Here is a 27,213-nt window from a genome sequence, read left to right on the forward strand (position 1 = left end):
AATTTTGGCATACATTGAACTAAATTAAAAAGCCGACTAGTTTGTCAGCGACTGCTACCCAGTTCTCTTGGTAATCACATTGAATTCTGACATCGTATTAGCATTGCCCTCTGGTGGTCAGGGCAAATACTAAAACTTTCACGGTACACGAAAATGACAGTTCTGAGCTTCTATGGGTTTTATGGGTTTGTCATTGTATTGGACAATTTGAACCTAAATATTGCTTGTATTCAAATTTAAAATTCTGCTAATATATCTCTTATAATAACCTCATAGACGAAGTAAAGATTTTTGTTACCATTACTCTTTTAACCATTTTATTATTGTTGGATTTTACGAATATTTCACGTATATGTGTCCATATAACTTGAAGAATGTTTATCATGTGTAATTCCTGCTATTTGACATGATTTTAGAATATGAGGTTATGCTTAATAAAAATAAATGATGAGTAGGGGTTGAAACTGTCATTTCCATAGCATGTCTATTATAAGATCGTAGTCACAATGAAATGTATAGGCCTAAATTGGGGGGAGACACAAGATGGCAGTTGCCCCCAATATCTGTATTATTGTCAGTTTTCTCCTATAATTATACACCCGAGATGGTTTTTGCCACCACAATTAAAATTTGCCACCCCAATTTTGAAATGCTGAATTTTCACACCTATGATGAAATACCCACTAAAATACGTTTTTCCTGACGTTTCCCGAAAAAGTTATTCTATAATTTTTTCTATTCTATTTGCAGGTGTGTGAAATGAAAATAATTTTTATATATTCTTTGTGTTAATGATTTATTTTTTCTAGCACCTTATAAGGAAACACAGACACGATAAATGATATCTTTATTCTTCGAGTCATAAATTGACAATGCTAAATATGACGCCGAAAATTACTTTCGACAACACTCTGTGTATACAGAACTCTATTACTATAATGCTAATACTTGTATGTACAAATTGCGTAAAATTAAATAATAAAATAAAGTGTCTCTCAGTCATCATCAAATAAGATAAACAAACACATTTAAATTTCTTCCAATTGATGTATCCTGGGATTCGCCAAAGGGCGAGGTAGGAGTTCCTTCAAAGAGAAATATCTACCCGTGTCTTGTCTGTCCACGGAGGTGATGTGTTGGAAACAGCACGGCTGCGAGATGTGGCTTTTGGGGGGAAGCGGCGCTGGTTTGGGGGGTTTCTTTTCCTTCTTCTTCTTTTTACCTGAAAAAATATACATATTTTCATTACAGGTTTTATGTTTAGACGTATCTAATATAAACGTTATATACCGTTGAATATGATTTCGATTGTTGAGGTGGCGAGAATTCGTCGAAATGTTGAAGAGAACCAATTGCTAAATTGTCGACGTTTTAAAAATTTATTGTTCAGGATTATTTAGGGCGGCTTTCCGAGGCACTCTAAATAAAGTTTCGAAACATCGACAATTAAGCAATTGATTGAACGAGATCCTTCAGATCAACATCAACCTATAAACAGTCTTATTGTGTTCGGTGAATGACCACATTTCATGCGGATGAATTTTAGAATGCAGAATATTTAACAGAAATAGAAATAGTTTTATTGATCACTAAAATTTTCACACATACACAATTACAAGATTAAGTACACGAGAAAACTTATTGGACTAGTCAAAAAAGTAAAACGCTAAAAGCTAAACACAAATGTTTGATCTTGGACAAATTTAAAAAAAGGCTACATGTGTAAAAGAAACCATGTCATTTATCTAAGCACTGAAAGCAAGAAATGCATCCATACTCTAGAAGCAGTTATCCAACAAGAAACCATATACTTCATTCCTCATTACAGTTCTACTTTTATTGATCCCTATAAAAGTTGATATTTTATTGAAGCATTCAATACCAAAGTATTTTGGGGAATTCTGATTCACACTCAAGTGAGAGTAGGGGTGGTATAAAGTATCTTCACCCCGAGTAGCGTAATTATGTATATTAGAGGTTTTTGGAAATAGGTGTTTATTATCATGGATGAATAACCCTAGCTGTAATATGTAGAGGCACGGCAATGGTAAGATGCTAATTTTTTTTAAAGAGTGGTTTACAAGAGTCCAGTGGACGAGACTTGTCCATACAGCGAATTACTCTTTTCTGAATCTTAAAAATGCGGTCAGTTTATGCAGAGTTACCCCAGAAGATCAATCCATACTGTAGCCCTGACTGTACCAATCTATGATACATGAGTTTTATAACTTCTGTACAGACAGTGTCTTGCATATTCTAAATTGCGTAGTTTGTACTGCCAACCTTTATACATAAACTGTCGATATGTGCCTCCCATATTAGCTTTTGAGCCAAGAGTATTCCTAAAAATCCAGCTACCTGACAGTATTCCAGAGTTTCCACAGACATATTGATGTTGTTCATTAGATCTGGATTTGAGCTACCGTTTCTGGGTAGGAAATTGATATAGTTGGTTTTCTTTATCCTGCAGACAAGGTTATTGTCGCTACAGTATTTACTGAATTCATCACATGCATAATTACTCAAGTTTACCAGACTTTCCAAGTTTTTATGGGCTAGGAGTATATTTGTGTCATCAGCGTAAAGTACCATTCTATTTGGTGTGGTACACGTATCGTAGATGTCATTTGAAAATATTATAAAAAGAATTGGTCCCATTATATATCCCTGGGGCACTCCTAACTCAGCACTCTTACAGTTAGATTTGCTTTCATTCATTACTGTCACTTGCGTACGATTTGTCAAATATGATACTATCCAATCGTGTGGTAAACCGCGAATTCCTTTGCTTTATAATTTACGAAAGAGAAAGTAGTAGTTAACTATATCAAATGCAAGAGTTAAATCATAGAATATACCTAGTACATTCTTCTTATTGTAAAGCTGTTCATAGATAAAATCCAGAGCTTGCTCAATAGCCGTTGGTAATCATCGACCTATAGTGCTCGCCATTGACAGTGATGTTTTGGCCAACATCGTTCTCAAAGAACAGTCCCTTAATGTATACGCCATTGTAACCTTGAGACAACATCTGTCCTCTGTTCAATTGTGTGCGTGGCTAGTCTTATACCAGCTATAATAAATGAAATGCCGTCAGTCGAACGCCAGTAGTGACCAAAAGTAAGGAACAAGTACAATTACCTTGTCTTCCTCCAACCTCAGTTGCTGCTCATCAACATCTTTTTCGGGTATGTTCCCAAGTTCAAGTGTGGCTTGGTTATCAGCTAGACCTTATAGACTGGGGTTGGAAGTTGGTCAACAATTCATTAGAACCAGTCCAAATTGCACCCCTTTTTGCAACTGCAAAAAGGGATACAGTGCTAAATGTGGTTGCAAAAAAGCCGGACTGTTTTGTTCTCTGGCATGTACACATTGTCAAGGCCAGTCGTGCTCTAATATTGAATCACCAAACGTGGAGGATCCGTTTGATTCCAACGAGGCGACATGCGATACATCGCCTCAACACAGTTTACATATACTCAGGATGAAGGAGTACAAGAAGAAGAACAAGAAGACCAAGAAGAATAACAAGAGGAAGAATTTGAAAGTTACGACTCGGACCATTAAATTTCCCTATTTTCTTCATTCACGGAGAGCGCGGAGTATGCTACTCCCCCGCCAACAAAGCGTTAGCCTTTGCTGATGACGTTGACGTTGATGATGATGACGACATCGATCGCGATATGCTGTTGGAAGACCGGGTTCACCGACTCCTCAGGGAAGATGACGATGACGACATCCGTCCAGCTTCTGTGGAAGAGCTGAAGGGATATATCAGGGCCGCAAAGACTAAAAAAGCACCGGGGGTCGACTCAATAACTAACAAGTTGTTGAAGAGGCTCCCGGACAACTGCGTTGAGTGCTTACTGAATATAATTAATAGTTCGTTAGCCCTCAGACACTTCCCCAGTAGGTGGAAGCATGCGGTCGTCGTCATGATCCCGAAACAGGGTCAGAACCCGCTGTTCCGACAGAACTACCGCCCGATGAGTCTATTCTCTTCGGCGGCTAAGCTGGCTGAAAGAGTTGTTCTCCAAAGGCTCGACGAAGAAGTTGAGGATCGAAATGTTCTGCCTGATGAACAATTTGGTTTCAGGAGAGACCACTCCACTGAGTTACAGGCTCTAAGGTTGGTCGAAAACACCATCCGCGAGTTAAACACAAACAAAAAAGTGCACATCGTCCTATTAGACATCTCGAAGGCCTTCGACCGTGTTTGGCACGAAGGTCTTCTGCACAAATTAAATGCGTTCGACCTACCTCGGGGCCTTGTCCGGTGGATGGGGTCCTTCCTGAAAGACAGGACATTTCAGGTTAGAGTAGAGGGATCTCTGTCTGATAACAGAGAGATCCTTGCTGGAGTGCCACAGGGGGCCGTGCTCTCTCCGACGTTGTACTCACTTTACACCAGTGACCTTCCAAGGCCCGAGCGTGTGAAGATATCTCTTTACGCCGATGACACAGCTCTCCTCTCATCTTCCATGGGTCGAGAGCTCGGTGTCGTCTATATGCAACGTGCATTGGACGACCTCGAGCGCTGGTACCTTGATTGGAAGATCCGAGTGAACCCGGATAAGACTCAGACAATAACCATGGGAAGACTGAAATCTTCTCCGGCCAGAAAAGTGAGAATCTCTGGAAGGGAGATTAACTGGCAAGCGGGGGTAAAGTACCTCAGTCTTCTAATAGACCGTAGGCTCACTTGGAACCCGCACATAACGTGCGTCAAATCAAAGATCGAGGGTCGGATAGCACGTCTGTACCCTCTGATAAACAGAAAATAAAAAATGAGTCTAAGAAATGAAATTGCCATCTATAATACGATGTTCAAGCCTGTTTTGTCCTTCTGGCAAACATTAGTTCAAAGGGTAAGGGAGCCAGGCTCCAACCTGAATAAAATCAAGATGACTTCCACCGCCACTACTTTCTTTTTAACTTAAATTGCTTTTATCTTTTCAATCTCTGCTAATATATATTATTTTGCAATAGTTTCAAATCAAACATGATCACAACCACGTTAAAAAAACGCGCTAAGTACACTATCTCATAAGTGGCCTGAAAACCGTGTGCATATTATGACGATTACAACTTTTATAATTTTTTGAATCTTTATATCTCAAAAACGGTGGCTCCTAGGAAAAAAGTATTGATACATTTTTTTCTACTTATTTCTTTAGATAATTTCATGATCTACAATTTTTGTCTGAAGTATTTTTTTAATAAAACTTACCGTTTTGCTGAAAATCGCGAAAAACTTCATTTTTTTGACCTCTGACCTCGAATAAAATTTTTTCCATACAGAGGAAAGATGGGGAACTTTCAAATTTCATTTTTAATCATATTTTAAACAATCTTACTGATTTTCAGCTTGGTGGGAATTTAGGTAGCTTCAAATGTCTAAATTGACCGGACTACTTTTATCAATTTGAATAGATAAATGACTTTAGGTAGAATAATATCAAAATCGCCTCCCATAACTCACCTGGCGTGGACAGCGATATATTTTCGGGACACGCCACCAGCCGTTCAATGTGGGTCCACATTTCGTGGGCGTGCGGCGCGTTGTCAAAGCTGAATCCCACTTGCAGCGTGTGGTCTGAGGAGTAGCGCATCGTGTGAAACGAGGGGCCGTCCACTTTGTACGATGACAGGTTGTCGATCGTGTCGCTCCACAGCATGAAGCATGTTCCTGCAAATTGACGAATATGTTGTGGTTATTGTAATAGACCTTTTGGGGTTGGGGTGCGTGTCCGGCGGGAATAGCGTGATTAGTTAGGAAAATATTGTTGGGTGTCAAAGATGATGAAAGTTTTATATTACAGTTTATGAAATCACTCGTTTCCAATATATATACCGGGTGTCCCACATTTTATGTGACAGGCAGTATCTGGTTTGTTGAAGGAGATACACAAAAATGTTTCATACAAAAGTTTTAGGAGTCCATGAGAGCTATATTTTGATATAATTTCAAAATATACAGGGTGTTTGGTGTAGGTGCTACAGACCAAAATTCCATTTTTTAAAATAGAACGCCCTGTATATCATTACATATTCAGATGCTACGTTAAATTCTGATATCATTTCATGTTTGGTTTTTGAAATTCGGTTACGGCGTTGTTGAGTTATTGCTTGAAATGTGAAGTCTTGAGAACGACTATTATTTTTAAAAATATCTCATACAATTATTCTCTCTGCTTCAGATCACATGAAAATTAGTCAAAATTTTGGGTGTTCGAAGTAATGGTTTCAATTTTGAGTTGTGGAATTCAGTCAGTAATCATTTTGAATATGAAACAATTGCGAAATTGAAAGAGGTGTATTCGAAAACAAATCTTTAATTAATAACAATGTAAATAATATAACTTGATAAATCATTTCATAAGAATGGTAGGTACCTAGAAATAAGTCATAAAAATTGTTCAAAGTGATGCCCATTAGATATTATACAGGCTTCGAAACGTCGAATCACTTCTCTCGTACAAGTCGCTCTTATAATATCAGGCGTAATATCACTGCACGCTAGTCGAATTTTCATTTTCAGATCATCCACATTCAAAGGGGGAGTAGTGAAAACAATATCTTTTAAATAACCCCATAGGAAAAAATCAAGCGGTGATAAATCTGGGGAACGAGCCGGCCACCGAATTGGACCCTTATTACCAATCCATCTATTTGGGTACGTTCTATCCAGATATTCAGTAACAACCTGTGAATTGTGAGGAGGAGCACCATCTTGTTGCCACCAAATTCCTTGTCGTTCTGCTATGGGAATATCTTTCATCAACTGGATCAAATCATTTTCTAGAAAATGTAAATATCGCAATCCATTGAGATTTTCATTGAAAAAGTAAGGTCCTATGATGCGGCCATTGAACAATCCACACCATACATTAATACCCCAAGTAGTTTGAAAATTACTTTCGCGGACCCAGTGGGGATTTTCTTGAGACCAATAGTGACTGTTATGTCGATTCACAACTCCATTATTGTGGAATCGCGATTCATCGCTCCACAAAATTTGACTGAATATGTTAGGACTTTCATGTAATATTACCTGAATACAAGCAATGAATTCAAGTCGTCGTTCAAAGTTCGTGGGTTTCAAACCTTGTACCAACTGAATTTTGAATGGGTGGTATTTATTTTCTTTCAGAATTCTCTGTACATTAGATTTACTCACACCGACTTCTTCTGCAAGAGTACGGATAGAAACATGTGGATGAATAATAATACAAGCCAACACATTGATCTCTAAATCTTCAGTTCTAACAGATCTCGTATGATGACGATGCTTTATAGTAGAAGGAAATGACCCAGTTCGCAATTTTTCTACAACTCTCGAAAAAGTCATTCGTGACGGAATGGGTCTGCCTGGAAAACGTTCTTGGTATAGACGTTGTGCTTGACGGCAGTTTTTCTGACATTCCCCAAAAATTAATAACATATCAATGCAATCACTTGGACTAAACGCGAAAGGCATACTGGAGTTTTCGCACAAAGAACACAGTTACTGTTTTGCACTGAATCGAACTGACAAGTAGATACAATTCAACAACATTTGTTACTATGGCATCAACAAGCATAAGCTACTTGATGAAATTGTGCAATATAAAGCAATTCACCCTCAAGTTAGTCACATTCTCAAGAATTTCAATATTATATTCAACTGATATCGATATCGTATCGTAGAGGTGAGAATAATGGTTTGTATTCCGTAGTAGTCTAGTTCAATTTAATAAAAGATATAGACTGGATTCGTGTACGAGTAAATAAGTTTTTTTGAAACTTTATATTTAAGGAAAAGTGCAATAACTCAACAACGCTGTAACCGAATTTCAAAAACCAACCATGAAATGATATCAGAATTTAACGTAGCATCTGAATATGTAATGATATACAGGGCGTTCTATTTTAAAAAATGGAATTTTGGTCTGTAGCACCTACATCAAACACCCTGTATATTTAAAATTATATCAAAATATAGCTCTCATGAACTCCTAAAACTTTCGTATGAAACATTTTTGTGTATCTCCTTCAACAAACCAGATATTGCCTGTCACATAAAATGTGGGACACCCGGTATATATATATGTTGTGTATTACATATATTTATATATTTGGGACACCCGTGATATCATTAGTGTAAATTATTATCCAGTTGTCAAACAGATGTCAATTAAAAAGATCACAAAGAGAAGTCACATATTCATTATAAAGTGGTATTAATACATACATCAAATCAAATACTACTCATTCACAACAATATATATATGGTTTATGGTTTATATGTTGATACCTTGAAGACATATCTTTGTTGTATACTGACAGTACCCTACTTGATAATGGGGTTCAACCCGAAATTGGTCGTATAAATAAAATTAACTAGTGGTAATTAGACAAAAATGTTTTTATTCATTTCATCAAAGTGAATTTGATGTTTTTCTAACGTGTCGCTATGTTTTATCAAAATCCAAATATATTTCAGTTTTCAGAAAAATTAGTCACTATTCAAACAACGCAGATAGTCCCCACGAATATGATTTTGTTTTAAATAATATTTTGTTACTTTTTGAAGACTGAAATCGATTGAAGAACATTCTATACACAGAAAAAACAGCCAATAAACTTTCTACACTCTGTCCATTGCTGTAAGCTTTGATTGAAAAGATGTCAATGAATTCCATACATTTATTATTACATCAAGAAAAATGTAATGCGTTTGCCTCAATTAATGATTGTGGTTCTCATTGTCGATCCACACGTCAAACGCAAAATTTTATGAGTACATAAGAGTTTCAAACAGTCTCAAAATTCAGCTGATGACATTAAATACCAATAAATTTTGGGCGCTGGTGACACAAGAGAAAATTTCAACACCGATTCAACTCGGCGAATTTCTCCTACAAAACTATCGATAAATAAAGGACGACACGAACCGCTGCTCGCTCCACGAGAAGGCCAAAAGGTTAATATCCACTCGTCTTCGTGAAAGTATCGAAATGAATTCCTTTTCAGGAATTCAGCATTTCATTTGTTACTTTTCAGAAAGAGATACGATCTGAACAGACTACCAGCACAAAGATTCATCACCGTATCTCATTCTTAATCGTCAAAGTGAACTTGTTCCTAGAAATAGTAGAAACGGCATATTTCTCGAGTATTTTCGCTATACTAATATGCGTTTTGCACTGGCACGGTCTCCATCTGTTTGCAGATTTATCTGCTAGAAATAAAAACTGTTACGTACATAACACGATTCACATTACTTTACAGAGGAACTCAGTTTTTCAGACAACCCTCAATAACGATACATAAATATATTAAATTGTGTCCAAAATGTTGTGGAATTGTCTTTCATCTTCCTGGGTAGCAAAACCCAGCAACATCCCTCATCTGTATAGTATAGACTACCCAAAAATCTACATCACTAATTAAAGTGTTGGGAGATTGGCGAAAACCAACTCCAGAAATATATAAAAAAAAATCGGATAGCCAAACGGCTTAGGAAGGATTTGGTTGTCAGCGAGCAATATCCACGACAGCAGTGCACTATAGTCTGGTTCACATGTACTCGATTTAGCTCTTTTTGGTAATATTTTTCAGCCCTGTCCAAAAATTACGACCGAGATGTCATTCGATTCGTATTTTTGCCTAAAAAGTTTGAGGTAAGGTCCGAAAACGCGCCGATGAAGATTACACAAAAGTTATAAAAAATTAAGTGAAAAAAAAAAATGGGGCTTTAGTTTTACTTAATATCTCGGAAAATTTTCAAAATTTTGGAAATTTGAAAAAAGATTTGAAAAGATCAATGAATTTGCGTGAAAAAAGTCCGACTCCCGAAACTGTATCTCGATTATTTATAATTTTTACAGAGCCCTGAAAATAGAGCCAAAAGCGGGTAGTCTGGCTTCCGCGCGCCTTTCATCACTCTGTCATAAAAACAAAAAAAATTATTTAAACATATCAAATGTAAATATTGAGGCATGAAAAAATTCATGTAATGTTGGGATACATCAATAAACAATAATCCGGAGCCAAAAAATTTTTATCCCAATTTTACCGTTAATTATAAATTCGTAAAATGATAACTTTTTCTGAATTGAAAGTTAATATAAAAATCCCTAAAATTATCAAACTAAAACCATGGCATTTTTTTCCTTTGGTGAAGTTATCCTTAATAGGCAAAAAAATAGATTACCGTTGCCAAAATAAAAAAATTGTTATTTTCTATTTTTTTATTAACAATTGAAAATTATAATTTTATAAAAATACATTACAATTTTTTTTTTTTTAATTTTTTATTGTTTCAATGTCTCATGGCTAAAAACTAATTGATAATATATTTTTAAAATTTTTTACAGCTATTGTTAATAAATTTATTATAAACAAATACATTGTTTATAAGCAATTCGAAACAATTTTTTGCATTATGTTAATTTAAAAAAATCATGATTTTTAGAAAAAAAATGGTTTCTTAAAAAAATTCCTTTGTTGCTAAAAAATGCGTTTGTTAATCAACAATCGTTTTTTGCAACTAAATGTGCTTATTATTTCTGGTTTCATAAATAACATCCAACTGTTTGAATAATTAGTGTATCAGCATCTTCTTTAGCTTGTTTGATTGTTAAGTTTGTGTCGGCTATAAGCTCACTCTTCAATTTAGTAATGAAACGGGACTTGTTCCTTTCATTAGCTAAAAACAATTCTTTTTTTTAGTTTTTTTTTAGCTTCATATTTATTTCAAAGGTGATTTCAGGAGCAACTTTTTTTGAAACTCTTCTGAATCTTTCATATGATTTGACACTACGAAAATTTTCTTAGTAGCCATCAGAAAATAATAGACGTTGTGTTGTTAAAATGATTAAAAATGTAAGGTTTATAATCACTAATTATTTCACCAAAAGTTTTCTTTTCTTTCCATGGTACTTTATGTAACAGAAAACCGCCATCAACAACAAACATACAGCCAATCAAATCAGATAAACGAATAGAATAAAAAAAAAGTTTCTTGAAAACCTTAAAGAACAATAGAATTCATGATTTAAAAAAAACGGTTCCTTAATTTTAATATTTAGTTGCAAAAAACGATTGTTGAGTAACAAACGCATTTTTTAGAAACAAAGAAATTTTTTTAACAAACCATTTTTTTTTCATCATCATATTGAAAAGAAAATTTCGAATTGCTTGTAAACGATGTATTTGTTTATAATTAATTTATTAACAATAGCTGTAAAAAGTAAAAAAAATATATTATCAATAAGTTTTTAGCTATGAGACATTGAAACAATAAAAAATTAAAAAAAAATTGTAATGTATTTTTCATAAAATTATAATTTTCAATTGTTAATAAAAAAATATAATATAACAATTTTTTTATTTTGGCAACGGTAATCTATTTTTTTGCCTATTAAGGATAACTTCACCAAAGGAAAAAAATGCCAGGGTTTTAGTTTGATAATTATAGGGATTTTTATATTAACTTTCAATTCAGAAAAAGTTATTAATTAACAAATTTATAATTAACGTTGAAATTGGGATAAAAATTTTTTGACTGCGGATTATTGTTTATTGATGTATCCCAACATTACATGAGTTTTTTCATTCCTTAATATTTACATTTAATATGTTTAAATATTTTTTTTTGTTTTCATGTCAGAGTGACGAAAGGCGCGCGGAAGCCAGACTACCCGCTTTTGGCTCTATTTTCAGGGCTCTGTGAAAATTATAAATAATCGAGATACAGTTTCGGGAGTCGTGACTTTTTTTACGCAAATTCATTGATCTTTTCAGTTTTCCAAAATTTTGAAAATTTTCCGAGATATTAAGAAAAAACTAAAGCCCCATTTTTTTTTCACTTAATTGTTTATAACTTTTGTAATTTTTATCGGCGCATTTTCGGACCTTACCTCAAACTTTCTAGGCAAAAATACGAATCGAATGACACCTTGGTCGTAATTTTTGGACAGGGCTGAAAAATGTTATTCTTCAAAACAAAAACTTAACAAAGGGCCACTGGTCTGGATTCCCGAAATACTGACCTGAAATGTGGTGAAGCTGCTGATTCTCTTACAATGGAATAATGTTAGTCTGCACTACTACTCATTTTCGTGATAATCGACAATAAGTAGCCTAGCTTTACAACGAAGAAGAAAGCCAACAGTTGTAATTTATAGACATAATGGTGAAAAGAATCGACAACAATAGAAAATCAAACCACACAGGCCAGTATCTGATTTACACCAACCACCACCAATCTACCAAGAATGGAATTATTGAAACCCCCATTTATCGTGCATTGAGTCCCCGTAGCACGAAGAAAAGTCTTCATAAAAAACTAGCCTCTATCAGGAAAGAAGTTCAATATAATAATTTCTTCAAAAAACTTGTAGAAGAGATTTCAGCCAGAAGACAATAGGAACCCAAGAAGATTGATATCATCAGTAGCAGTCTCACAAAAATTTCTCCAAAAATTGCATTCAACTGGTACTATGTCCAATAACGGTGAAACCAATAGGTCGTTCAGAGTTCATATAGGCAAGCTTAGAAAAATACCTAGCGAGGGGAAACCAGCAAATCGGGATTAGCGGAGCGTATTTAGACTCATCAACAAAACAGTGATCCAAAGCTTATATTATCCACAGAAGGAACACTGGTTCAAAAGAAAGCTTAAAGAAGCTGTGCATATGTTGACCAATGGCGCATTCAGCCAGGATTATGTGGGGATCTGTAATACATGAGAACCTCTAATTAAGCGGGAAAACAGTTCTGGTGCAATGAATTGGGAAATTAAAAGGAGAGATGTATCAGGAATACGTTAGTTATTACACAAAAACGGTTGTGAATACTAACAATCGAAAGTCGTGAAGTAGTGTCCTGTTAGCTTTGTCTGTGCAGTAGATTCGCCGATTCAAGCTCCTAATAACCTGACCTTCAACATTTTTAAGGTATTTTTAGAACGCGTGAAATAATTTTATGACGGAGCATTGTTAAGTCACCTTTTGCAACAAATCATCACTCTTGCTTCGGAATGTTGTGAATTTCGAGTGATGTCGTTCGGTATACTCGTAATGGCTGAGGTGGCAGACGTTTCACCTTTGTTATCCATGCAGTTTTTTCCAACAATAACAAATCGCAAACACGACAGTTCCATTAAGGAAATGGGTACACATCTTGTCGGACATTGTGAAAATGATCCCAATTATGTTGATTGCGCGATAAAATCACGTCTAGCTCTTCATTTAAATTCCGGTGACACGTCTCAGTTCAACGAGCTGCAAAATACTTCCTAATTGGGTAGGTAAGATTGCACGGTGGAGGAATGCGAAAAAAAATTTGTAAGGGGTGAGCAAAAGTTTTTCAGATGCTAGTGAAACTATCAGGAATTGATAAGGGATTATTGAAGTACTGATTTCAATAAAGGAACAACTGGAGGATAAAAAAAAGTTTTTAAATATAAAGTTTCATAGCGGGAGGCCAAAAAATAGTGCTACAGATTTTCTGGATCAATGAAGATAAAAGAAATCTTTTTCAGGAAAGTGAGCAGATGAAACTTATTTTCCAATGAAGTGTGTAGGTAATATTTTTCAAATTATTATTTTAATGAACACCCGGTGAGGGTTATGCATCGGAATAACCCTCCAGTCAGATTTCCATATGGGGGCTGATTTAGGCGCATCATCTTGCAGGTGATAGTTGATAATTATTGTTATTATCATATCATATTATAAGAGTTATTCAACCATAAGAACATAACAAATTAGCACAGCAGTGCTAACAGACGTTTTGGACACCTTCCTGATAAAGTTTGTATATCAGAGGACTGAATATCTGCAATATCTGTAGTACAACGAAGTCAGTACTAAAAAAAATCCGTGAAATTTCTTCACTCAGGCTATGAGTTTCATTCTAGATTTAGGCGTGACTTCAGAATCCCTATTTTTTCCAAAGTGGCGTCTCGTTGCAACGGAAAAAAATATTAGAGCCTTAGAACTTTAATGACCTATCAACTTGCATCGAGAATTCTCAGTTCCTTCGTCGGTAAACTCCCCGCGAGTGGATCTTGACTTCAACTAATTATTTTTTCGATATCGTTTCTGATATTTCCCCCCACATTTTCCTGTCACTGGTGCTACGTACCTCTTTCTGAAAGTGCAATCTGTATCTTTCTCTTGTCTCTCGCCCGAGATTCTCCCACGTCCAATATAACGACAGGGATTCCCGTGTATTTCAGTTGCCAGTCTTGTTCGGATGGCGTTTTTGTGTATAAATTCGCCAAGGATCCGCTGACGTATATCTGAAACACACAAAAGCTTTTATAAAATATATGTATGATATGATATACGCGCTTGAAAGAAATCTATAGTTTACGGGCTGATGAATTATTAACTGAAGTGGCAAATAATTTCAATACGGCTGAGCGAATTTCCTGATGGGTTTCAGGTGAAGAGTTGATGACATAGCTGACATTTGTTAATAATATAAAAAAATAAAAGATTGGTAATATATTGGGAAGAATTTTAACCGATGATGGCGCTACTCAAACGATCAACAGCTAATCGTAATAACTGAACGTTGAACATAGGTTGTGTTCATTGTTTTAGTGTTTTTTGTCTTGAGCTGTTAAATTGTGAAAATGTGGGAGTAATGTTTTTGTTGCGATTATTAAAAACATGAGAAATTGATGAATGGGTAAAATAAATTACTTTCGCTCTCTGAAGGCACCAGAAACCACATCAATATAAGAAAACAGCTGACACAACTTTGTTTTACCATCTAGCTCAGTTCTGATAAATCTAAGATGTCCGATAGACTTATCTCTTTATGTTTGTAAACAAGAGTAATGATAACTCTCCTTTCTTTCATCTGCTCTATGCTTAATTAATTTTTTGATGTCCTAAAATTTCGAGGGGGTCCGGACCCCGTCTTCGCTACGCCACTGAGGCTGTATCAAGATAAAAGGTCCTTCACTACTGTTATTGCCCAGCTGACAACAATTTACTGTTGTTAGACTATTCGTAATTAGAAAACTTTTTTACAATGAATTGCTTAAAGAAAGTTGAAGAATCTGCTGAATACACTCGGAAATAAATGGTTGCTTCAGTTTGTCAAGCACCTGCCATCTTGATAACTAACTGTTTTGGTCAATTCATCATTTCTGTTGAAATACGAATTTTCATTCGATTTTTTCAATTCAATTAAGTATATTGTCCCAAGAAACAATACATGCTCATTATAAGGTACTATAACTGTCTACAAAGTATCATAAAAAACATTAATAGAAATAAAATATTCAACAATAATATATCTTGGAAAATAAAACAATAAAATGCAGTTGAATATGAAATTTGTTTTAGAAAGTAAATGTCAAAAACGAATTCAAGGGTAATAGAAAAATTAGCAAACTATGAAATTCCACTATTTAGATTTTTTCTTCAATTGATATTTAAATTTTCTAATGGAATAGTGCTTTTTAATTTTTTCTGGAATTGAATTATACAGTGTGATTCAAAAGTACTTTGACAAACTTCAGGAGGTGATTCCTCACAATATTCCAATATGAATTGTCCAAATAAATAAATGTCAGGAAACGCTTCGTTTCGAAGATACAGGATGTTGAAGTTTTATTTTCGTTTTTTTTTAAAATAACTTTTGAAATACTGAACTTAATTAAACGAAACTTGGTAATAGGAGGTTTTTGAGTGGTCGAATTCGAACCTGATGTTCTTATTGCTCTTACTCGTAGGGGGCGCCACCTACACGTCTTTTTCTTTTTTAAAGATTCATAACTTTTTTGGGCGTACTTCTAGCACATTTTTTCAGTGAAAAAATCGATTCCTCTATCATATCTACTTAAATAAGCCACCCTTGTTACTAGTCGCTGTGAGCAACCGTTTTCTAAATATTTGGACTTGAAAACTTCAAGTCGATTATTTGATAATCGATGCATGTTGAACTTATTACGAATATTTTGCATTTTTCACAAGAATACTTTGGAAATAAATTTGACGTTTGTGAGTACTTTTGGTAATTACATATTTTGTGACAGTTAGACGTTTTGTTGAAGTTTCCGTAAGTGGAAGTAGAAAACACTTATTTTGAAAAAATGGATTATTTAAACAATAATGCTCATTTAGCCGATATGCATTTCGTTTATGGCCTTGCGGATGGCAAAGCGCGCGAAGCAAGACGTATTTACCAGGAGCGATTTCCTAATCGAGTACTGCCTTCAGCTCTAACATTTACTAGTCTCCACCGTCGTTTGGCAGAAACAGGTAGCTTTAAGAGGGCAGCTGATATTATTGGAAACCACAAGCAGTCCGAACCTCAGAATTGGAAGAAGCTGTTTTGAACGCTCTCGACGAGAATCCAGAAATAAGCACAAGAGTAATTGCTGAAGTTGTCAATTCTACCCAGTCCACAGTTTGGAGAATTATCCACGATCAACAGTTTTATCCATACCACATTCAAAGGGTACAAGCTCTTTTGCCACGAGACTTTCCCCAAGGCAAGGCAATATTTAAGATATGTATTCTTCACGGACGAGGCAAACTTCTTCCGAAATGCTATCATAAACTTTCATAACAACCATGTTTGGGCTCTCGAAAATCCGCACGCAGTTAGTGAAAGGCATTATCAGTATCAATTTTCTGTAAATGTATGGGCGGCAATAATTGATAATTACTTGATAGGCTCTTTCTTTCTTCCGCTCCGACTGAATGGCGCAACTTACAGACACTTTTTAGAAAATGAATTGCCGGGACTACTTCAGAATGTACCATTAAAAATTCGTATCCGCATGTGGTTTATGCATGATGGTGCTCCGGCCCATTTTAGCGTTGTAGCCAGGGAATTCCTTAACACAGTCTATCCAAATCGATGGATCGGTACGGGTGTAGAAGAACCTAACCAGGCGTGGCACCAAGGTCCCCAGATCTAAACCCGATAGATTTTTATTTTTGGAGACATTTGAAGTCACTAGTTTATGAGACTCCAGTAGTGAACGAGGAAGATCTAAGAAACCGAATAGTAGACGCCTGTGAAACAATAAGAAACACACCAATAATATTTGAGCGGGTACGAGATTCAATGACTAGACGACTGACTGCCTGTATCTTCGCTGAAGGTGGACACTTCCAACAATTTATTTGAATACAATTTAGTTTCGTTTATTTTAGTTTATTCTACATATTCAAAATTTCCTGAAATAAAATGTTGACATTTCTTGCAAATTTTATTAAAACGAATACTGATTATGCACCCTTGATACAAAAATAACTATTTCGCTTAAGGATGTCATAAAGGAACGTACCCAACAGTAATGACCTCTTCAAACGAGTAAAACGTCAAATTAATTTCCAAAGCATTCTTGTGAAAAAAGCAAAATATTCGTAATAACATCAACATGCATCGATTATCAAATAATCGACTTGAAGTTTTCCAAGTCCAAATATTTAGAAAACTGTTGCTTACAGTGACTAGTAACATGGGTAGCTTATTTACGTTTTAGCATTCATTTTTGTACATTTCTATATTTCATTATTTTTAATATTTATTTCATATATACTCTGTAATAATAGCATTTCTTGTAACTGGGTATTCCTGTTGGTAATAAATCGCTTTTTTTATGATTATGAATATGTCCAATTCGAATAAAATTCAAATTTGATTTCTATGTATTATTTTCAGCAGATTGAATAAAACAGCCGTTGCAACCACTGTGACTTCCACTACCGGTTTACATATCTGATTATTTTCAATTGTATGCCTTCGCTTGCTCAAAATGGATCCTAAATATTCATCGCTTACTCCTCATCTATGAAGGAAAGTGCACAGCATCACGGTTGTTGAAAGCGTATCTCGTGACACGGTCAAATGTTATTGTTTGCGAGATGAGCTTCGTCTGACCTTTTTGCTAGTAATTCCCAGTGGATCGTTGGGTAGAAAATGTGGATGTGGGAAACCGTGCACTCGGCGATAATGGGTTCCGAACTTAATAAAAGCTAATTTGAATGCGAGATGAAATCGGAGACCGGATATAGAAGCAACTCGGGAAAGCTGTTCTCATAATGAAAGAGCTCTTGAAAAGTGTTCGGTGTGTGTCCCAGAATACCTCGAAGAATACCTTTTAAAGATGAGACATTCGTATGGCAGCACTTTGATGTTGAGAGGTTGAGGTTCTGTGACCTATATTCTGTGTCAAAGATATTCAATTTCATTTTTGGAGGTGAATTCAATAAAATTATTCGAAACATAAGTTTATTTACGTTGAGAAATTATCAGATGCCATCTTGGCAGGTTGTTAAACCAAAATTTCAACTGAGCTAGCTTTATTTCACCATATTCACAAACACTAACAATTGGACGGAATTCTTAGGTTGAGAATTATCACCCTTAACTTTGTCATCTGTCAAAATAGTTCATGGTTCGTGTTCCATGCTGAGCGTCTTCTATAAAAGTATTCTGTTGTTAAGTTGAACATCGAAAAGTTGATGATCATCTGTATTTTGTCGCTTACTTCTGAAATATTTTCCAATATTCGAAATAAACCTATCCTGGAGAATATGAAAAATGTTTTGAAGGCTCTATTTATTGTATTTATAGCAGTTCAAGAAGGATCACCAATATATATTTCTTCACCAGATAGATTGAACAATTTACTTATTTATTCTTATGATATTGGGTGAGGGAATTGCCTGATAATGACATCGTTTCGATTTTGTACAAGATCATGAGTTTTGACTGTATAGGCATCATTTACCAAGGATTGAATTGATCAAATTCACCATCTTATCAGAGTCATCTTGTTAGAGTTCTTGCTATATTGAATACCAAACCTGTGTCAGATTTAAAATTCAAAATTTTTATGAATACAGACATCAAACTTGTAATTTCTTTACTCCGCTTTCAAGTTTGGAATTTTATCAAATTCCGAATTTCTTAAATTCTACTTTGAACTTGAAATTTTGTTGAATTTGGACTTAAAACTAGGATATTTATTACATTTCGACTTCAAATACGAAATTTTGATGAAACTAGACATTACACCTAGAATTTTTTGTAATTCCGACTTTAAGTTTGGAATTTTATCAAATCCGGACGTTCTGATATCCCAATTGAATTTCGGTTTAAAATTAAAAGATTTGTTGATCTTCGACTTTAAACTAGGAATTTTAACAAATTCCGACCTTAAACTCAAAATTTTCAATGAATACAATGATTTCAAACTTGTAATTTTTTGTAACTCCGACTTTAAGTTTGGAATTTCATCAAATTTGGAAATTCTGAAATGCCACATAAAACTTGGAATTTTTCGAATTTTGACTTCAAAGTAGGAATTTTATCAAATTTCGACTTCGAACTTCGAAGTTTTAATGAATCGAGATTTCAAACTTGAAATTTTTTGTAACTCCGATTCCAAGATTGGAATTTTAATGAATTGGAAATTCCTGAAATTTCAATTTGAACTTGAAATTTCATTGAATTCCGATTTTGAATTACGAATTTTGTTGAACTTCGACTTTAAACTAGGAATTTTATCAAATTTCAACTTTCAACTCAAAATTTCAATTAATCCAGATTTCAAACTTGGAATTTTTCGTAACTCCGCCTTTGAGTTTGGAATTTTATCAAATTCGGAGATTCCGAAATCCCACTTTCAACTAGGAATTTTATCGAATTTCGACTTTGTACTCGAATTTTAATGAATCCAGATTTCTAACTTGAAATTTTCTGTAACTCCAACTTCAAGTTTGGATTTTTATTAAATTCGAAATTTCTGAAATTTCAATTCAAACTTAGGATTTCATTAAATTCCGGTTTCAAAGTCGGAATTTTGATAAAACTTGGAATCTTATCGAATTTTGTAATAATCAAGAATTAATTATGATGATTATCCTGCAGGTTTTTAGCAATCATAGTTTGTTCTATTTCTGAATAGTTTAATTTTCGGTGGAATATCACCGGTAGTTATTTACGTTTGATCTCTATTGGAATGATTTCTATATCTTTCATTTTCATTCAATTATGATAAATTCCATCGGATAAAATGAAACAACGTACCTTGTGGGTGGATCACTGGATCAAGCTCATTCCGAAGTTATTTGGAACAATAGCTTATTACAATTATTGTGAGCAGTAACAATAATTAATCATCAATGACCATAACATTTCGTGCATTCCTTTTTTTCAAACTCCACACGCGTTTATGAATATTACAGTTCAATGGCAAAGTCATGAATCACTTTATTTTATCGCGGTTATTGTACACAACGTGATGGAAATTGATAATGGATTAGCAAATAAGGGTGCGGTAATACATATACAGCCAGAAAGTACGCTGCAGGCGTATGTTGTTTGCCCACGAACAATATTCATCAATTTTCACTCTACGAGCTGTGCGCTTCGATTTCAATAGAGTGATTCGTCTGTCTATTTGGCGAAATTGGTATAACCGAAAATGCTGTTGTGGCATTGGGGTATTTGTTTGCAGGTGTGGAAGTTAAAAGGAATAGACTCGATTTCTATTATGAGTAGTACTAGTCTGGGTCACAAAATCCTTTTTTTGGAACTTCTGTCCAAGGGCACTGAAAATTATGATCCAGGGCTCATTCGATTCCTAGCAACTTTTTGAGAAATCTCAAGACGAGCTCGCAGAATTGCCACAGTTATAAACAATTTAGTAAAAAAAGGGGGGGTTTGGTTTTTTGCAAATATCTCGGAAACATTAAAGATATCCGAAATTTGAAAAAAGGTCGTTAACGAGGAGGAGGCCCATACGGACCTTTGAATAATACAAATTATTTTAACCCATTAGATACCATTATTAGGAAAAAATAAATTCATATATATATATACCTTCTAGACACTTGAATAAACGAAAACCCATTTTTTTCCCGTGATTATTTTATTAGATATACGATAGTTAATTAACTAATTTTTATGATTTTGAAATTTATATAAAAATCTTGATAACTTTTAAACTGAAAACCTCAAATCTTGTTCATTTCTTGGAGCTTTTCTGGAAAGCTTTCAAATAAGATTCTCGTTGGAAAAATTGAAAAATTTTTATTTTCCACTTTGTTATTAATAATCAAAGTCGTTGAAAAGTGAAAAATCCAATTGAAGCAATGAAAAAAAATTTTTTTAATGTTAAAATTTATTCGCATTCTTATTATTCAAAGTTACATAAAAATGATTTTTCATAATTTTTAGCTCTATTTGTTAAAATAATTGTTATGAACAAATGTATTGTTCATAATTTCTATTTCTCTTTGATATTCTGAAAAAAACTTTTTTTAATTTATATATATTTTTCATTTATCTAATAAAGAATCCGTTTCAAACAAATTAATTTTTACGATATACAGTGCGCACCATATGGGAAACTTTAACTTCGGCACTTGTTTGTGTTTTAAATTTAACTTAAAATGATGCGGCCAACTGCGACCCACTGACGTTCAGTGTTTGTCAAATTCAACTTTTTTTTTGAAAAAAATTGAATAAGTGCATTTCTAGATCGAATTTAACAAAAAGGTACTTGCAAAAGTTGTGTCTACGGCAATTTTATATCCATATGCCAAATTTTATGCAACTAGGATAAAGTTAACGTTTTGCTTATTTTTGACAGATATCCCCTTTATTTTAAAAAACAAGTTCGGTTAATTGTCATCACTTCATGTATACATAGCAAACTCATCATGAATAGCAAAATCATCACTGTATATTTTTTAATACTACAAAAAAAAACAGAAAACCATGTGTCACTTTTTGTGTGAAAAAAAAATCAAAACATTTGTAAAATATAGAGAACATTTTTTGCACAAAAAGTGACATATGGTAGTTTTTGTTTTTTTGGTAGTAACAAAAAAAATATATCGTAAAAATGAATTTGTTCAAAACAAATTCTTTATTAAATAAATCAAGAAAATATAAATTAAAAAACGGTTTGTTTTTCAGGAAATCAAAGAATATCAAAGAGAAATAGAAATTATGATTTTGAAAAAATCGTTTCTAAATATTCATATTTAGCAGCAAAAAAATTGTTAATCAACAAAGGCGTTTTTAAGCAATGAAAAATTTTTTAAGAAACAATTTTGTTTTTGAAAGTCATAATATTCATCACTGATAAAAATCCCCCCAAAAAAGTTATGACAAATAATTTTTATGTAACTTCCAACGGGAATCTTTTTTGAAGGCTCTCAAGAAAAGCTCCAAAGAGTTAACAAAATTTGAGGTTTTTAGTTTAAAAATTATAAGGGTTTTTATGTAAATTCAAAACTTGTTAAAATTAGTTAATTAACTAAGGTATATCTGATAAAATAATCACAGGAAAATTTTTTTCCGTGGATTTTCGTTTATTCGAGCGTCTAGAACAGCGGTCGTCACACTTTTCTGGCCAAGGGCCACACAGGACAATATGGGGGTCAGCGCCGGGGCGCTTCACATTAGGTCGCACAACAACCGCGCGTCACTTTTAAGTATGGAAGTCACGCGGCAACCGCGCGACCTAATGTGAAGGCACTCTAAGAGCGTTTGTCCACTTGCTCAACCACCTGATGGCCGTATGTAAGATAACATCGCTATAATTATAGCTTGTAATTCTTCAAGAAGGTCTTTGAATTTTCGATGATTAACTTAACGAGCGCGAATAACATTTATAATACTTACATCTTTCAATTTGTTTTTTGAAATTTCACATGCCAAAAAGTCTTGACGCAGCAAGTAATGAATAGGCAACAAATTAGATACTCAATCGAGCGTGTCATTCAAAGAAAATCAGGTCTTTGTGGTTAAGCATAGCACCACTGATGGAACCTACAGCGGGTCGAAACTACTGTTGGATCAGGAATACGTTAGTTTTGAGCTCATATTTCAATTAAAAAGTAATGATTCAAAAACCATGACCTCCTTTGTCACTCATGCTATAGATAATTCGTTAAAATGTAAGACCTCGTTAATCCTCGGTTGACCAAAGTTTTCACTTTTGAGGATTGTCGTTCTTGAAACACCTGGACGCCGGAAAACCCATCAAAACCCATTTCTTTAACCTCTTTCGTTTGATGCATGACTTGGAATTATAATAGTCCTCATTTTCCTTCAATGAGAAGAAGCCGTTTGCTCGAGTTGATAATTTTCCCATTGCATCACTCAGTATTTCAAGCTTCATTAGCCGATCAATATATCTGAAATCAATTACCTACTCCATACCGTCTTGGGAAATACAAACCAATTACATCAAATTGCTATTCGATAACTTCGATATATTATAAATCTACCATTACTATGCTCGATAGTTGACAAACCCGCAACCGAATGTGCGTGTCAATCTTCGAGAAAGTTGCCAAGGACAATGAAAGTTTTAAACAAAATTTCCAAGGGCGGAAACGGTTCATAGGGGCGGAAAAATATAAACGTCACCCAAACCGGAAATGCACTGTATTGATCCATTGTCAAACCGCGACTTCACAACAGTATTGCTAATTTGCCACCCAGGAAGAATTTTCGATTAATTTTTGTCGGATATACCCGCACTTTCGGTCCAGCAGCTGAGAGTAATTAGTAGAAGTGGGTCACCTTTGACTGTGTGCTGGAGCTAAAACAAACATTTGCTTTTCAAATTATGAATGAAGTGTGTTAATATAAGCCCCTATTGGCTAGTTAGTGGGGTTTGAGTGGGGTGGGAACCGCATTCAATAGACTGTTTTAATATGCTTATAGTTTTCAATATAGATAGGATATAGCCAGCCAAGCTACCAGTTACAACAAAAAATATCATTTTTGTTGATGCTAACGGGAAGATTACGAGGAAAACCTCTCATATTTCAAGGTCTTCTATGAGTCGTCGATCTCTGGAAGGACAACTATGTTTTCACAAGGTTAGCTGTAGCAAACATCCACATCCACCAACATCCACTCTCTGGGAAGCATTTAGACTCATCAAGTGTAATTACACATCAGTGTTGTTGCTGCTCGAAAAATCTGAATCTGAATTGTAACAGATTATGCCTAACAATGTAAAATTCGACAGAAAATTGTATCTTTTGAATTAGCCGCACGCAAAGTGCAACATTTCGCCTAGTGAGGTTGGCAACACTAGTTGATTTATATTTAAAAGTGATAGTCGACATTGACAAACCCCGAGTTAACGTATGTAAACTGAAAAAAACCTGTGAGAATGCTCTTCTGTATGTTAATTGTCAGTTTTGATAGATCGACTGTCATGTTTGATACGTCAACTGTCAGTTCTGGTGTGTAAAGTGACAGTAGGTAAATTTTTCAAAATACTGTAGAATTAATAAAAACGTAACGCCAGGAACAATACTGCCCCGACTACCATCATTACCATCATTGCCAACTAATGTTTATGGGTTGCCAACATACTTAACTGACTACTCGTAAGTTTGACATATGAGCTGACAGACTATTGAGTCATCTTTTCCCAAGAAATGGCGAACTTTAAGTAAATACCTAAAGTGGTGGCAGGATTCCTCTTCTCGAAAGAAACAAAATTTTTAAAATCTGAACTACATTCATTTCAATTTTTCCTTGGGTACTAAAATAATAACAGATATTTAGATTGGTTTCTATATTCGAGAAGAATAATTGTTTTAACCAACAACTATCTGTTTTTCCGCGAGAAACTTACGCAAGCTGAGTAAATGCGAGGGTCTTTCCTATCAGTGCGATTCCCTACGAACTATCCAGAATAATTACATGCTAAAAAGTGTGAACTTTTACGGTCACATGTAACTGTGTCGAAGCTATTTTTCGAGTGTGTTGACTGTGGTCTTCAGGTTTGTATGTCTGACGTTTTGTCTACTATTGCGGTAGATGTTGTCAAAGGCGATGAGGCAACAAATGAAGTGCGGGTTGTTCTCATAGCAGATGATACGAATGGTGTTGGCGTCTACACTTTTGTTCAATTTGTGTCTTCGTTTCTATTGGTGGAATTGAATAACTCCTTTTTGCGAGTATAATTTTGCTCAGGCAGCATAACAGTATTGGTTTCAATTCTTTCTTCTCTTCAATTATGATTGTTTTTGTGTTTTTGAATTCTCATTGCATCCCCTGTGTCTTGGATGATAGCTCTGAATTTTATCAAGCACCTTTGCCCGATCCAAAGCTACAAAGGAACCGCTATATATCCCTGATATTTTCAAAGTCCCTCTGATCGTGTTCGTTGGTCTAAATACTAACCTCACCTTATGTTGTTCGAGAATTCTCCCAAATCGGTCTGTAACATTTCTTGCATAGGACAAAAACGCTTCACCATTGACTAGCTCATTTGGAATTGTTTTCTTGGGTCATATCGTCCACAATAAATTCGGCTTCGCTATACTCATTTTCGATAGAGGCATTTTTAAGAGACTGAGTTCCTTGGGTACACTCTCAGGTTCACATATGTGTCGGGTCCTCTCAACTAAAGTCTTAAATACTCTCCTCTTCCCCGTGAGTTGGGCTACTTATCTGGCGCGTCACCAGGTGGCGGATAGGGGAACAGCCAGGGGACTGGAGGCCCTATCCGGGAAGGCAAGGAGGCCTCACGGAAGGGGTTGCCGGACTCCTGGTCAGTGGCAGAAATAAGTAGGGTGAGGGGAACTAAAACCCCCAAAAGCCTTTCCAAAACATGCCACCGTGGACCAGCCTACCCAAGCTGAGGTATAAGGAATCGTGCCGACAGCTAAATGGCCGCTGGGTGATATGCGGTCACGAACTGGGGAACTGGGCGAAACCTCATTGTAATCAGCCTACCTCTGGTAATGCGAGGCTCTACCAGAGGTGACAAACCCTTCCATTGCTACTCGTGGGAACACACATGAATGAAACAACACAAAAACAGAAAGAACTAAAACAAAAACCAATCCCGAGGCTGGACAGAAGTGCTCACCTCAATCTAAGGCGGTGGCTGTGGATGAACAGTAATGTCCTCCCCAATCTACTGCTTGGAATGAGGCTGGACATAGCAGATCACCTCCAACAGCAAGGGCACTTTCTGCGGTGGGCGCCTAAAGCTCCGCCTTGAATAAAGGCAAGGAACCGGCTGCCCCTGTCACAAGTGAGGGAACTTTCCTGAAAGGAAAGTTCCTGAAAGGAAAGTTCCCTCACTTGTGCACCTCTTCGGTGGTGACCCCAAGAAGGTTGAAGAAGCCGCGCAACTACAGTAATATCGCTGCACCTTCCAAAACCTTCGCGGAGGCCACCGTGAGATACCTCAAGGTTGCCAAAGAGAGTGTGTGTTTCGGCGAGTCTTGGCCTACACTTGCTAATATAAAGGAGATGTCTCCTAGTGACCTATTCACCTCTCTGGAAAGGACAGGATGGACGATTACCTTGGAGGACAACTCCTCAGGAGGATGTACAATGGGTCACATGTGACCTAAGTGCTAAGGCCACACTCACCTTCCCTACTCTACAGATACAGATACAGATACTCTCCTCTTTCATCTGTTAGAAGTTTTCATTCGAATGCCCCCAAGTATCTATATGTTAACTTTCTGTGCAATGTATGACACATTGCACTGTGCATTGAGTAATAGATTGCCCTTCCTTTGTAAGTAAGGGAGAAATTTGTTGAGTTGCACTTCACTAAGCTGCCATACCACAAAGGTATCGTCAACGTTACGCATTCAACAATAAGATCACGTTGTTCGAAATTTTACATGAAAATTTTGCCACTACAGGCCTTAATAGACCCATCCACTACGTTGCTATATATAGAAAAGAATTTCTATTGATGATGGCGTTGCTCAAACGATTACTAGCAGATCAGAATGACTGAGTGTTAAACATAGGTTATGTTTAAGGGAATGTTGGCCTTAACGGCTGGTGTCAATGTTTTGGTTGGTTTCCGGGTTTTGCCGTGGTTTCTACTTTGGTTACAATCTCTAAACTTTCCAACTGCAACTGCGGCAGTTATTTTCATTGGCGTGGTCGAAGTTCTCTTCTTGACGTATCAATCGGCAACTCCGGTTGTGCTCGACTAGGCGGGTACTAATGTTCCTTTTCGTATGACCGTCTATTTGCAGTTGGAACGTTTAGAGATTGTAGCCAAAGAAGACCACGGCAAAACCCGGAAACCAACTGAAACATAGGTTATGTTTACCGATTTGGTGTTTTTTTGAGTGGTTCAACTGTGAACCTGTGAGAGTAATGTTTTTGGTGCGATTATTATAAACATGAGAAACTGATGAATACGTATAATAAATCACTTTCACT

The 27,213-nt window shown here is 35.5% G+C and overlaps 1 protein-coding gene across 1 annotated transcript in view; it reads right to left on the reverse strand.

Moving 5' to 3' along the window:
- Window positions 1–832: 832 nt before the first annotated feature.
- LOC111512702 (misexpression suppressor of ras 3) overlaps window positions 833–27,213 on the reverse strand; it is a 29,962-nt gene continuing 3,581 nt past the window's right edge. The window contains exons 3-5 of the mRNA XM_023168851.2: window positions 14,137–14,293; window positions 5,483–5,689; window positions 833–1,222 (exon numbers count right to left, since the gene is read on the reverse strand). Of these exons, the coding sequence (XP_023024619.2) occupies window positions 1,029–1,222; window positions 5,483–5,689; window positions 14,137–14,293 (558 nt within the window). The 3' untranslated portion in view covers window positions 833–1,028. The remainder of the gene's footprint in view (window positions 1,223–5,482; window positions 5,690–14,136; window positions 14,294–27,213) is intronic.

Source organism: Leptinotarsa decemlineata, unplaced genomic scaffold (genome assembly GCF_025532065.1).
Source record: "Leptinotarsa decemlineata unplaced genomic scaffold, Ldec_3_MD MMD2_tig00026314_RagTag_RagTag, whole genome shotgun sequence".
NCBI classification, from domain to species: domain Eukaryota; kingdom Metazoa; phylum Arthropoda; class Insecta; order Coleoptera; family Chrysomelidae; genus Leptinotarsa; species Leptinotarsa decemlineata.